At 32.6% G+C, this 15774-nt stretch overlaps 1 protein-coding gene across 4 annotated transcripts in view; it reads left to right on the forward strand.

Annotated features, from left to right (window-relative positions):
• LOC109543638 (dual specificity tyrosine-phosphorylation-regulated kinase 4) overlaps positions 1–15774 on the forward strand; it is a 94909-nt gene that overhangs the window by 34472 nt on the left and 44663 nt on the right. The window contains exon 1 of one of the 4 annotated variants that reach the window (XM_019913453.2): positions 10105–10280. The exons of 2 other annotated variants lie outside the window; for them this stretch is intronic. In XM_019913453.2, the coding sequence (XP_019769012.1) occupies positions 10191–10280 (90 nt within the window). In that variant the 5' untranslated portion in view covers positions 10105–10190. Of the gene's footprint in view, positions 1–10104; positions 10281–15774 lie in introns of those variants that run through there. One more of the 4 variants, XM_019913451.2, reaches the window with a different exon arrangement.

Below are 15774 nucleotides of genomic sequence, written 5' to 3' on the forward strand. Positions count from 1 at the left end.
GGAATAAATTCTACGTGAAATATTACCTTTTAAGGCCGAGTTCAAGAAAAAGAAACCGAATAATTTGCAACATTTCGTTCTAAACCTTGACTTTGAGAGCGAGTTTATCCACTTTCACTTGTCCCGATTAACAGATATCAACGTGAACACCGCTTTTAGTACTACTTCGTTAATTATTTTCTCCTATTACCGTCTAATACACAGAAAAAAGTGCAAACCGCTAAAGTTTAAAAATTGAGCATTGTTTCACCATGTTTAATAGCCATTGCGAATAATAATGCCAACTTTTGGTATTTTTTTGTTAAGTAGAACCAAGCTGTGCTCATTTGTAATGATTTCTCAACTTTCCACAGCTGGGAACTCGAATTTAAATAAATAAATTTATAATTCTAAACTGGTTTATATATTTCTATGATTTATTGATAAAAGTTTGTAGTTCTCGGCTCATCTTTTAATTCACGTGATTTCTATTGCCTTTTAAGAGATGACATGTTTTAGTATAAATATATCCATTCTAATTAATTTTATCCATCTTATTGTATCCTGTAAGTTTTTTAGGAAGAATTTCTATTTGGATGTCACAACATTAAGCTGATTCTTATGATTTGGTTCTTCAAAGTATCCTTTCAAGATTTAAACTGCACGTTAACAAGAAATGATTCTGTATTGGTTTAATTCAATAAAACATTTTATATCAAATCTAGTTTTGACATAACAAAATCGCACAGATACACTTTTATTGTATTATTTAGGATTTGGTGGAAAAGTACAAACGGTACTAATAATGAACCTGGAAAAATTTCAATTTCAAAGCTGCTTGAAAGAATTGACAGAATTGTTGTTTTTTTACATTCGAAACGAAAACAATGTGAAACATAAAAGCTGTTAAGAATTCAGTCAAAAAAGTATGTTGTCTTGAAAACATATTATTAACTGATGTTTGTTTTGTTTATATTATATCTTGACTCCGCTTTAAGTAGTTCAATGAAGTTTAGATCCGGTCGTATTAGAGGTCAATCTATAGATTCGGTAGAAACCTGGCGTTTTCTTGCATAAATAAAAGTTGTCTTTGAAGCACTGATTTCCGATGTCGAAGTTACCATGCGACAACTTTGCCCGAAACAATTTAAACGGGACCATAGGTGGTACTGAATTAAAACAGGTTTTCGTACCGGTCTTGTGGACTTCAGGTTTGCATCTCTTAGTCTCGATCTATATCCATCTGGTCGGAAATATCTGAGTTCTTCTGAGTGAAATTTGACGATTTTTTCACGGAATATTAGTAGGAAATGCAAATTGTAGGCTTGATTTCTTCCTTAAACTACCCTGAGTGTTTCTTTGATATAATTTTCACATATCGGTATGAAGGCCGATGGCTTCTTTCACTTTATTTTATTAATTTTGTTTTACTGATATTGTATCAAAATGTTGGACTTTGCAGATTCGCTGTTAGAATTTTTGCTAAAAGTTATAACAACATTATAAAAAATACTGTAAATTAATTTGCAAAGAAGACTTGCTCGCAGTGCTTTGGATTTATTTGCTTTAATTGGTCCTCTATAACATAGCAGAATTAGTATTGAGAATTCCTTTAATTTCGATTAAAAAATCGTTTACAAGTCATACGAGGAACTATTTGTTGTTGTTTATAGACTCCGAATCGATTAGCAACGCGAACAATACAACTATTATAATTTATGTGCCGTAGATATGATAGTTTAGTTTCTAATAATCAAATAATATTCAGAAAACAATGGCTAATTATGTTAGTAATGCTAGATTTGGCTTATTATCAATATTATTGTGAGTTATGTATATTTTTTCTTATATTGTGTACATAATAAACATGTGAAGAGCTACATATTACTCGAAAAAGTCCGACATATTTTCTGTACAAAAAAAAAAATTTTGCATGATAACATCTTTACAAACACTTAAGTAATGTTTAACCAAAAGCATATCAAACGGGGTTTTGCATATCTTTTGGTTCAAATTGTAAACTCGCCAGCAAATGGTTCATTTTTTAGTAAACGTTTTGTCGGAAAATTACATCTAATTCAATAAAGTTAAAGTTGGAAATAACAGTCCAACTTAAGCGAAATCAAAACGTAAAAGCATTCTTGCATTTCCATAGGGAACAATCTTTACCACTCAATTTTTTATTGAACAAACTTTAAAATATTCTTTAACATTTGCATCTTAGTGAACGTTCACACCACTTTGTATCTTATGTGCGTTTTTTCTTGCAACTTGCTTTATAAAATGTGCAAGAGCTTCTTGAAATAACGATATTTATGACTGCTTGAACAAGCAATAAAAAGAGCTGGTTGAGTTAGTCTGCATATTCATCAATAACCTGTTTGGAAACATTTTGTGATTGAAATATTTCATTCAACCGAACATAAATTCACTACCTATTTTAAAACAGTCGATCAGACACAAAGTAACATCCACGGCGGTTAAGAAATAATAGACAGTGACGCTGTAAATAATTCAATGTAAGTTTTTTGCAAAGCTCAAGGTAAAACAATCTGAGAGGTCAATAAAATGCCCGGCTACCAACGAAGGGAATAATGTTGATGAAGTCGGTAATTTGTTACGGAAGAACTATTCATACGATATTTCAAATGTTTCTTTGTTTTTTTTCTTAAGGAAGCTTTTTCATTTCGTTACTCTTCCTGCTTGCTAATTTCGGCTGTTATCCTTACATAGAGAGTTTTATATGAAAAAAACCTCAGCTTTAAAGATACAAAAGAGCACGGAAAGGTGCCTAAGTGAGTCTGTTGATGACTAATATTTTCAATCCCCAAATAGATATGGTTATCAATCATGCAATTGTGCAATTAAGATAAATTTTATTTGAGTTTTTTCCTGTATAACAAACTACATATTTGGAAATTATGGGTAGGATTATAGATTAGTTCTTTTGTGTAATATATTTTCTTTTATTTGTTTTTGTAGGCCCAAGGTTGAAAGAGAACTGGTGATTTGTAGGTATTGGAGAACCAAAGTAAAAAAATGTATTTCACCTAAACGAGCTTGCAAAGTTTAGGCAAAAATTGTTCAATTTGAAATGTATTCGTTTCAACAATTTCGAGCATTATTTTGTGACTCGAATGTTTATTATATCTTGGCCTGCTCTAGAGCTCTTTTGCTGACTTGTTTACTGATTTTTACAGTGCATTCCCATTAGCATTTACAGAGTATTTATTTTGGTCTGGTTTGTTCTTATTTTCAAGCTTTGAAAAATTTTCTTCAGCTCTTCTTTATGTTGCTAGTGTTTTCCCAGTAATTTGTTACTGATTATCTTGTCTCCGTCATGAAATTTTTAGAATTTATAGAAAGTTATCTTTGTTTTCTGTTTGTTTAAATACTCTAAATTACTCGTTTTAGCGTCTCCAATTTTTTCCTTTATAGTTTTTTTTGGTATTTTTCAACATCGTCCACTTGTATTCAATTCTTGCTGTTGTTCTATTCAAAAGTTTATTTTGTTCTGTCGTGAAATTTAGTAGTATTTTTRACTATTTGCTTTTTKTYCGTGATAAAAAATTCAATGTCGTTTTTTGTTCTGCCTTATTCCWGTTSAGACAGAGGCAGAACAAAGTTTMGCACGAAATAGTCAGRAACAACTTTACAGTGACAGAAAAAATCGAAGCATTTATTAAGATGGAAACTTTGGAAGAAGCAGATATTTTAAAGCTTTAGGTATTACTCATGTCGTAACTTTTAATTCAAGCTCACAATCGACGACTTGCCAAGTGTTTTGTATTAGCCACMGTCTAAAATGACTGTTAGCACATGTGATATCGGTCGTAAAACACCTTTTTAATTATTATTATTTCATCTGCACCATTATACTAAAAAGTTATTGTYTGATATTCCTTTTGCTTTCTAAAAATACGTTGCGGTCAAGTTTCAGAAAGCTGCTACATGGGGATTATTGCATGTTTTTTCCAAATAAATATTTCTGATCGCACCTCCTATTGCAAACTTTAAAATATGACTTTGCACTTGGTTATTTATTAGGTTTTCTTAAGCTCTTAAAGAAACAGATCCGCAATTAATGTAATGATCCATGGACTATTTGGAGTCATAATTTCAACTTTTGCTGTTTATGATGTGTTGCATTTCCGGTACTGAACATCTAAATTAAGCAACTAACTTATTCAAATTCCAGCTCCAATCAAAAATCCAGAGCAATAATAAATACCTTCGTGAAAGGCGTTGCCGTAAATCAGCATGCTTAACAGCCTAACACCTGAAGATTAATTCCGTATGTCAAAGGTATTTAAAACTCAATTTGAACCGCATATATTTTTAGATGGCGATGAGACTAACTACAAAATCGTGCTGTGTGAATGACTTCCTGACACCTTCCATTTGGCTCTCTTTCGTGTCTGTGTACTTTGATATCATTACGATTTTTCTTGAAGATGTTATGTATTTTATGGTATTAATAATGGGCACATTTGAATGCCAACGTTACTTGCAAATTTCATTAAGGGTTTTATTGTGCACATTTAATCACCTGATTGCTTTCCAGTGTTAAAAGTTTTGTATTCTTTTATCAATCCATACTTTTTCGTTTTTGAGTAAACTAATGCCATTATGAGGTTTGAGGGCTTTGAGGCCATCGTTCAGGCGAAATTTAGAGGAAGCTTTTCAATTGAGCGATTGGCTTAAAACCCAAAAATGGGAGAAAGCTTAATTCACTTATTATTAAGTTTAAGTTCATTAAATTTTCTCTTTATCGGTGTTTTGTATGCAGCCTTTCCAGGCTAAAATTTTCTTTTTGCTGCCGGCTAATTTGCTTAAAATTATGAAGAAATCGAATTATTGACCATCAATATACAATGAAGGAAAACTGGAAGCTGAAAAGGTTTTTGGATTTTCTTCATCTGTATTACTATCACTTGGCTCAGGCGTAATTGTGGAAGCGACTGAACGTTGGATTGGAAGCGTACCTGCTGGAACTTTCCAAAAATGGAAACATTTACTTCTAAATTTTGGCGTATGTATTTCGATTTTAATCGATGTTTAGCAGCATCTGGTTTGGCTCAGTGTTGATCCGTTAATAAACTTTACACGTTTGCTTGCCCTGATTTAATTTTTATGCTCATAAAGTTTTACCTTTCGCATTTCGGGTAAACTGCAGTAAACTTAATTTACCATATTTTAATACCCGGAAACACTGCATGACCGGAAATGCGTGCTCGATGACTTCCCAACCAAAGCTTAAGGTCAATGGCAAATAATGCCCATAAAAGCTTAAAGCTGCCAAAGTTTCATAATGAATTTGTAAACAACCATGCAAAAGAATTATGTTTCTGGCATGCAAATCTCTAATTTCTCCATGCATAACAGTTTATTTCTGGAGAATGTATGGTACCTATGAATTCATAAAGTATATATATTCATAAATTGATAAGTGCAAAATGCGGCAATAAACATAGCGAAAGCTGCTATAAGTGTCCTGATTGGAACGTTATTGGTATTTTATAGTCTATTATTATTAGTTTGTAATTTAAGAAATAATTGATTTGTCCATTTAGTTCCAAAGCCTAGGTCAATTTTTCAGTTTAAACTTAGGCTAAATTTTCTACTTATTTTTTTACCTAATTCAAAATATTCAAAATTATTTCGAATGCTTCTCTTTTGAAAGGCATTAGAGTGTTTTTCGTTTCATGTCTAATTAAATTAATTTATGGTTTCGAAATTTTTTTAAAAATTTGACTTCTTTTTCTTAAAATTTTGTGTTGAATGCGAGTTTTGCATGTTTTTAAAGTCGTTTTCCTCTTTACTTTACGTTTCTCACAAAAATCTTTCATTAACGGAATTTGTCACATTTTGAATATGCTTCACTTGCATCCAGTAGGTATTGCTAAAACGATCATTTTATCATTTAATAAATTAATACTAATGTGTAGCTGCATTCAACTCAAAAAATTTCCAGATAGAAATATGATGTTTTTAATTTAGAGAGGTTTTCAGTTTTTTCATCCCATATATCATTGCTTCTCGTACTTTGTTAAACCTATATTTCTTCAGTATTTTCAAAACAACAATATGATTGTGATTTCAGACAATATTTCGCGATTCACGATGTTTGAACTTCCACTTTTTCAACTGTAAAGTTGTATTCAAATTTAACTGGACTCGGATTTCAAGAAGATGCACCAAAACAAAAAATATATAAATTATATGAAAATAAAAATAAAATAGATCATTTCAACTGTGAAACAATTGAGGAAATATATATTTAATAAAGTAGGACAAAAAACTATAATTATCATGGAAAAACTGTAAACAGCTTTTAGTTAAAAACATAAAATCGAACTCTCTTCTCCATTAAAAAATACAAAGTAAAACAGTCCAACGGCTACTCGCAGACAAAATAATAATTTTATCAATACTGAGTTAAAAAAATCATATAGAAAATGTGTAAAAATCGACGATTGAATGGTGATTGCAAGTAACAAAGAGTAAAGAGCAAAAGGCTTCTAAAGACGTTAAAAAGTGCTACGTAACAGAAAAGTTTAACAAAGCTAAAAGAACAGTATTCTCTATTACTCTCTTACCACTAGCATTAATAAACGTGAAAAGAAAAAAGTAGCCAAAATTTCAAAAAACATTTTGAAAACCAGAATTCAGTTGTGCTTTTCGAGAAGGAAATGTTTTGGACATGAAATGGGAATGAATGGAAGGAATTTGAATATGAAAACATGGAAAAGTTTGCCAAAAAATGCACGAAAATAGGGATGGTACTTAATAATATAATAAAACAGATAATACTAGAAAAGCGTTTGAGCTTTGTATAAATAAAAAATAAAAATTGTAATCGAAAACAAGTCATTAAAAATTTCAATTCTTTTATCTTCGATATTTTGCAGAATACATTAAAGAAGACTTCGTTCGCATAAGTCGACATACTTTATGTAAAAGAAATACCTTTTTATTGAAAAAGTAACATGTGCACAAACTTTCAACAATGAAGAATGCAATTCATGTTGTATTTCCAAAGTCGAGTTTTAGAATTTAGAGGAATTAAAGTGACAAAGCAACAAAGTAAAATGCATTTACCACCAAGTTACCATCATCAATAGTTAATCTCATTTAACTAGTAGATTGATGTAAATTGTAGTTGATCTCTAAATCCACTAGACTCAAAGTAATGTTGCAAAGTTAGTTTAAAAATAGTCTAAATATAATCGACGGCCTAAGGTTCTGAAAGACACAGATTCGGATGAAACTAAACAAATAAATTTTAGCTGGACGATAAATCTTTCGAAAGCGTCTACGGAATGAATATAAATGGTAGGACTCCAACACAGTTCGCTTGAGGTGAGAAATGATGTTAATGTCATCCAAAAGAACAAAAAAGTAACGGATGTTATGTTAGTTGGTGCAGATAACATTTTTGTTTTCATTGGATATTTTCTCTTAACTTTTAAAACTTATTATGTGAAAATGGTTTAAGTTTTAGAATTTCGATATTCTAAAATTTAAAGCTTATCAGTTCAAACTTAGTAGTTCAGCAGTTAACAAGCGAGATTTGAAAAAGGGGGAAAGTTCTATGTATAAATAACTAAACAAAGTCTGGTATTCTGTACTCGGTTCTCTTTTGCGTTTATTCAAAGTTCCGACCCGCTCTTGTGGAATCCACCCTTTATGGGGAAGTAAGTTTGAGCGATGGGAAATAGTACAAAATTTGAATTTTGGAGGCAAATAAAATTGTCGTATTTCGAGAAGAAAATATGGAATATGAATTGATTATCGATCATGGCTAGAGACAATGGATCATTCATTTTATAATACATTGTATAGGCTCACATGAGACCACTATGATTTATAGCTTGATAACGCTTTTAAACTTAGACGGATTAATACTAAAAGTTACGAAACCCATAATAAAACCCGGATTCTGGATTGTGTCATAATAAAGTTGAAGTTGGTAGTATCAAATGAACACTTGTATACACTGTATACATCTCGTTAGCACATGGATTTAATGTGAAAAAGAACCATCAGTTTTTAAGTTTGATTGGGTATTAAAATTTAAAAAAATGTACGTAATGATGGAAATCCCGATTTCAGAAAAACAGCAAAAAAATTACAAATTTATTTGTCGTTTCGCATTCCTAAAAGGCTTGATCGCTTTTAAATTAAATATTTTTATTCGCCGAAACCTTTGAGAAATTTGCGACTCGAATACTTATCTCTACTCTCCAGCTCTAAGTAATTTTCGCTAACTAAACGCAAGAATTATGAATTTAGCTAATTGATATCAGTAACTGTTAATCACGAGATTGTTACCATCAATGTCTTGGTAAATTTTTCATACTTTCTTATTCGATACCTTTTTATACATTGTCTGAATGTGAATATGCCCGCCTTCTTTTAGATATTTTATGCAATTTGGTCTAATAATTAAAATCATCAGATATGTTTGCTCGGAATTAGTGAATATTTCCCCAAGTCGGCACACGCGGATGAAAGCCCAAATATTAAATTTAATATAGTATTAATAGCAAAAATAAAACGGAAATAACTCCAGAGTAATTAATGTTATACAGATTGGATTTTATGTATGGAAACGGTTAATTATTTTCTAAACTGAGATACCTAGAATAAAACGATTATGACAAAAATTGTAAAGTTATTTCCGGTCTATTTACGTAAAGAAAAAATGTGCATACAGGATCAATCAAAAAACCACAGCAACGCAATGTCGCTTTTTTTCTAATGCAAAACTCCCTGTTTCTCCACGTTCTCCAACCTATAACAACACAAAAAAATCGTATAATACATTACATTTTTAAATTAAACCGTTTTGTAGATACCGAGTTCTCAAAATTATGTTTTGATTTAATTCGACAAATTATTAATTCAAATATAAAAACACTGTTCATCAAGTTATCTTCGGAAGTTTAGGTCAGTATAGCAACGCCAAGTCATTCTTTTGTTCTAAACCCTTAATCTCTAATTCACGAATGTCAAAAATTTGCTTTATATGAATTAATGGCACGTTTAAGTGAAACTGAGCGAATTCAAATATTAATGATGATAGGATATGGGATTTTGGACGCAAAGTACGAAACATTTCCTGAGAAATGGTTTGGTAGCAGGGGACAATTGAATGGCCAGGTCGGTCTCCCGATTTGACCCCAGTTGACTTTCTTCTGATTGGTCATATTAAAAATGCAGTTTAAAAAATATGCCACAAAATATTGAGGAGTTGCAGGATAGAATAAGTCACGCAATTGCTGGTATTCCTCCGAATATACTTCTAACTTCATCACAATATTTTGTTGAGCGACTTAATTACTTAAGATGGAAACAGCCCTGTATTTTGTTTATTTTGGAAGCAGGGTTTTCCGTTTCGGTACAGAGGTAACGTGATGAGCTTAATTGTTAGCTCGTTCTAACTTCGGATGTGAGTGCCTACAACGACTTTGCGAATAGAGGCAATTTTCAATATTTTGAGAGGCGATAGAGATATTTGAAAAAGTTGTGTCATTTTTTTAATTCACGCAAAGTCCGAAGTTTTGTATCAGTCTTCATTATCTTGGCAGCAAATTAACCGCTTCTAATTGTAAATTTGAGAGTAATAGCGTTAGTGCGCTGACAAAGTGGCTATTGAAGTGAGAAATTGGTACCTTAAACAATTAAACTCTTGATGTGCTACCTCTGTCCGAAAACTGAGAATCCTGTTTTCAAAAGCAAATAAAATGCAGGGCTGTTTCCATCTTAGGTAAGACACACTAGTGAGTGAGCTTTGCTCACAAATCCAAAGCTGGCTTCAAAATACTTTACTGCAGTTTTTTTTTTGTTATTAAATGTGAATGGGACTTTAAATTGTCCGCTCTCTAACTCCATTCTCTGCTCTGTTCGACTGTTTCGCATCCACAACCGATTCAGACCGTTTGAAAGAACCAAGTGAAGTCAGACAAACAATAGAACTCTCATTGACTCATTCCAAAGTCAGTCGGTTTCCCCTAATTGCATCCCCTCGTCTGGTCCAGCCCTGCAACACACGTTTATTGATCCAGTAGCCACGTCGCTTTTCCAGCATCGCTCTCTGGATCGGCTCAACTTTAGTTCGCGATTGTGTCTCCTGGTGCCGATTTCGCCTTTTAATCTTCTAACACTGTCTCCTAAATTGTGCCGATATGTGATGGTTAGGTGCAGTGATGTGCGCCTACCACACCTATCCAAGTTGCCGCGGTTCCAAGGCCTCTGGTGGGTGGAATAATGAGGATACCAGTCATCAGCATATTGTGGTAGGTCAATCAATCATTGATTCGCCTCATTTGATTAGTGTTTCCGTTAATGCCGATCTATTAATCGAGACCCAAGACTAAGAATCAATGGGTTGCAGAGCGGTTTTGATGAACGCATCCGAACTTGTCAGATTTTCAGGTGATGGGCGTACCTAATCGCATTATTTCGTAGTTTAATGACTTAAATCAGACTTTAATGGCTTGATAACTTCGATTTAAGTACGTGAGAAACCGCCATTGATGGCAGTGATCGGAATTAATCGTGAATGCATTTTTGCATTGTGTGCAAAGCACAGAACCGGGAATTGTTAAGTACTTTGCATACATGCAAATAGGAGACATTTATTTGCGTGTCCATATTGTAGGTGCTAATTACAGGTTGCTACCACAACAACGATTTATTTAGGTTTAACAATGTTGGTTAAGTTTATTTAATTCTGATCAGTAAATATGGTTTCCTTGCGCTGGGTGATTCATTGAATTATTTACATGTTCCATTTCAATCTCGTCGGTTTGTGAGATACACTGAATAATGTTAATGTCAAAACATATATTTTCATAATCTCAGTTTATTTTGCTAAGTAATTCCAATATTTGTGAGGGACTTCATACAAAAACCATTTTCTGAAGCTTGCCATTTTTTTGGGTCGACTTAAACTGCCTGCAGTTTAAAAACCGCTTATGTCCGCTAATCTGCAAGTCGCCAAAAAGTACAATCAATACACAAAGCCTATAAATTTACTGTCATCATAAAAAAAAAACGAAATTAGTTACCTATTCTGAATAAATGTAGGTCGCTGTGTAAATCAGCGACCTACATTTCGGCAGATAATAAAATATTTACTTGATTTATCACAAAAAAATCGTGTGTGCGAATTCGAGTCAAATTTTACCAAGTGATCAAAACAATGCAGTTGATAAAGATAATTGATCTGGTTATCAACATGGTTATCGCATTCGTGGCATTTGGGGATTAGTATCACTTTAGATAATAATGTAGGTTATCCGGGAGTTAAAGAATATACGTTTCAATTGAATTTGTTACTTTTTTCCATTTTAACTCTCTGTTAAAGATCGTATTTATCTCTAGCCACTTGTTGTGTATTTGCCAAAGCAGCTACAAAATAAATACTTATAACTCAATGATCATAAACGTTTGCCAATATTTGCTCTCAGGAAAAACAGGGAAACAAACTTGATAATTTGAAAAAAAAATTACTTACATTATTTGGATCAGGCAACTTTATACAGTACTAAATAATGATTTCAACTTACTGTTTTCGACCTATCATGTCTACCCAGCAGTTTCTTTTATAATCATCGTCGAAGAAATATTTGACAAGATGAAATCCAAGAAATAGTTGGTTAGTTCCAACTTTATTATATGTTCCTGCTTGGCATCTAATTACGAAAATCGCATGAAACCTGATGATTTTTCCAGCGTTTGGCTCTTGGGAGGTTGATTGTCAGCAGTTTCGCCACCTTGTCTTCACCTTTCTTAGAAATTTCTATGAAATGTCTTTCCATCTCTCGTTATACATACGCACGATTCTGTTGTCCATTCATTAATGTGATAATTCCACTGTTATGTTTCTGCCTGTTTGCTTCTTTAGATATCACCATTCAATTCGTTTCCTCTTCTGATATCGTCATATTGTACTTTTCGACAGCTTTGTAGAAGGCACTCTAGAAGACAGATTATTCTCGCTCTCTGCCATAAAGATGGTGTCGTCTGCGTATCATATTATTGGTATTTCTTCCGGCTTACCGTGTTATTTTGATGTCAGTTTTGTTTTATTGTCGGTGTTTAATGTTTGAAATATTATTCGGAACTGTTGATTCTGCAGTATATTCAGAACGGCGCTTAGTCTATCTAACACTGTTAAAACCCTTAGTTAAATCGATAAAACACAGACAACTCTGCAGATTTTCCCTTAGTTAGAATCAGTTGAGCAAATATAGCATTTTTTAAAGAAATGTTTAGCGAATATTTAAGCTGTATTGTGAACATCGAAATATGAGCAGGGTAGGGTGTCCAAGATAAGGATGCATTGCATGGGGATCTCCGAAACCGTAAGAGATATGAAGTCAGTTAAATTAAGAACAAGTTGCAAATGTACCTTTTTTCGGTCCATCTGAAAAAGAAAAGTTGATAATGGTTTAAAAAAAGCGAAACGTTGTAATACATTTTCATAGACACTTACATCTTGTAGAGCTCGAGAAGGTGCCATGAGAAAGTGATAATTTCAAATAACTTCCAAAAAGGAAAGGTCCCGAAATCCGAAAAAATCAATTTTTTTCCAAATATCTCAAAAAATAAGAGAAATACTTCATTTTTAAAAATGCTAATTTGCGCAACTTACCCTTAATTTAACCGACTTCGTATCTCGTATCTAGGCTGTATACTTAAGTTAAGGAAAAATGAGAATAAATCTTTACCTTTACCGTGGTAAAGCTTTGAGCTCGAAAAGATAAAAAAAGAACAAAAAATGTTGTATTCAGTTTAATTTTGAACTGGTTTAAAAAGTGTTTGGCAAACTATGTTACACAGAAGCAAATATTTGAAAAATATAAAAAACAAATTGTACAATAATAATTAAAAATGTGCAACCAAAGCAATATGAGCTTCCATATGTGCGTTTACAATAGATAATTTGTTATAATTCGTCGGCGATATGAAATCAGGACTGCAATTAAAAAAAAATCAAAATTGCTCTTTGAAAACAGATGAAACAACCTTCTAATGGTTTTTTCTCGTTATTAGGTTGTGATTATCAAAATATTTTTGAAGCTTAGTAGTTTTAATTAAATTACGAGCTTTCTTAAATAATTTTGTTATTTCAATTATCTTGTAAAGCAATCTTTTATATACTTTTTGGCCTTATCTTCTAAGTTTTTACGAGCGCAAGGTAATTAAGAAATAGGACCTATCGGCTTACAACAGCAACATTTTTCTCTAGAATCCGCATGTAGGTACCTACTTCTTTTGTTGAAAAATTGTGCCCCAAATAATAAATAATTATGTTTTCAACAATTTTCCAACATTTTCAACCAAAATGTAAGCTTTCATATATCAAACATGCTTAAACATGCTGCACGAGCTTAAATAAATAGCCTAAAGTTTAGTTTTTTTTAGCTTTTGCAAAGCAAAACGTTTTTTGGTTTTAATTCAATTTTAAAAATCTTGATGCATGAAAAATTGGACTAAATCTGGGACCGTCTATGAAATTTCAGACAAACGCAATCCCCCCACATCATACTAAAGATCTTCCAGAATTATTAACTTTTTTAGAGTAAAACAAATTCAATCAATCTTGATTAGACTCGTAACTTTTCAATGATCTTATGTTCGAAGAACAACGAAACTTTGAGCGCCATCAGAGCCGTTAAAATATTTTGATATAAGTACATAAAATCCCAGGCACCCTCCAGGACCAGTTTCGAACGAATTAGCCCTCATCAGCAGGGTGCTGATTTCAGACTAAAGCCAGTTGATAATAGCTAATGAGATTGAAACCGGTTCTGGAAGTTCCTGAGATCATCAAATGTCCAGATATGTTCTAACTTGCACCAGATGGATATTCCATGATTTTAGCAAGGCGTTGTGATAGAGCACAATTTTTTCTATTGCTATCCAACGTATGCTCTAACGATAAAAAAATTCCGAAGTTAGTTCGTTGTTAACTGAATGAATTTCCTCCACTCAGTTAACAAGGTTTGTCTTGAATTATTTGGAAAAATTGGAAGATTTGAGCTTTTGATGACCATCTTCTTCATTTTGGATGACCTTATGAGTTTTCTAATATTTTTTTTTCGAATAAAACTAAAAAGTTCCAGTCCTGTTTTTGGCACTATGATTCAAAAATGTAATTACGAGCGATTGCTCCATTGTCTGAATAACCAACAAAGCTTCCACGTGTAAGCAGGCATTCTGCAAGTCACATCCTCAATCTCATATTTTTTCAACTTTAATCTTGGAAAAACCCCAGATAGATTTTACCAAAGGGGCTTCAAACAAAACAGATTTTTACAAAAATCTCCAAACTGTATTTTTCTAAACCTACGCTTTTTATGATCGAACTAAAAAATCGTTAGCTTAAAAAGTTTTCATTAAATGAGCAAAAGCGATCAGGGATCGCGTTTAATTGGCGTTGGAATAAAATAAAACAAAAGAAAATTAAACAGCATCATAATTAGCTGACCTTAAACTTTGCATTAACGTTGGAACGAGACATTTAACTATTTGCCAATACTCGATTGGCGTTAGTCATTAATAAACCAGTCAAACACGTTGGTGGGCATCAGGAAGGAAAACGAAAGTTTTCCGTTATGTCGCAAATAAGTCACACTTTGCACATTGGGAAAATTGATGTGGGTCACTAATCCAGGACAAATGTATAAGTCGATTACCGTACAAATTCTCGTGTTACTTTCATTTATCTTAGTTAGTTTTGTGTTTTAAGATACTTTAATGGTGGTCGTCATCTCATAAAAAATTGGATTGAGTTAAATTTAATTTGCAATGTTTAGAAAATGTGCTAAACACTGCAAGATAAACTCACTGTCGCTTTTAGCAGAAAGCGAAAGTTAATTGGGACTTATCACCTAGTCAGTGTTAGCTTAGAAACCGTTCTCATCTAACTGAATACGTACAGTTGTTTAACACCTTCAGAATGAAAGTTGGTAGTCAGAAACTAGGCAGATGAAACATTATGGCGAATTGATCTTAAATTGAAAAGGTGTTACTCAAAACAATCAATGAGAAAACGTTACTCGCAGGCGAATTGATTAGATTCACGCTTCGCATGAATGAATGTGAAATTGAAATAAAGGAAGGCGAAAATGGAAAATGGAAGTTTTCTGTTGTGCAATACGATTCACGCCGATGATTTTACAATATTAGAATGTATTGTCGGTATAATGCACTTTTGATCATTACCGTTTTATTTCTATCTGCCCAGTTTCAACAGCTTGTTGCAGCGCGATGTAAGTAACTGTTAATTGGCTTTCCGGAAGTGCAGATATTAGTATTTCTGTTATGTAAGTCTTTAGATGCACGTTCTCCACCTGGCCATCGTAGGACATACAGGGTCTTGGGAATATGTTTAAAAAAGGCATCCAGACGTGCACGTGGAATTGCTAGTCGTGCAACAAGCATTTAATAAAAGATGAATAAATTTGAAGGTTTTTGGGCGATAAACGGATTTGGAAACATTTGCGTCAGTTGAATCAATCGATTTTAAGTTATTATTAATTTATGCTCACGTTTGTTTTTTATAACGTTCTTCCCGTGGAAATATATCTATTCTCGGTCATTAATAATATCAATTAAGATAATCACCTTGTGGACCATCGTCAGGTAACTTAGTAAAAATGTAATAATTTTATGTATCTGTGCCAAGATATATAGACAATGTCCGGTAAGGGTTTGCCTTTACAGTTAATTAAAGTCTTATTAATAAATATATATTCAGTTTGTCCCATAAGCCATAAT

The sequence above is a fragment of the Dendroctonus ponderosae genome, unplaced genomic scaffold (assembly GCF_020466585.1).
Source record: "Dendroctonus ponderosae isolate FM_Combo_2020 unplaced genomic scaffold, Dpon_F_20191213v2 Dpon_F_20191213_3, whole genome shotgun sequence".
NCBI lineage: Eukaryota > Metazoa > Arthropoda > Insecta > Coleoptera > Curculionidae > Dendroctonus > Dendroctonus ponderosae.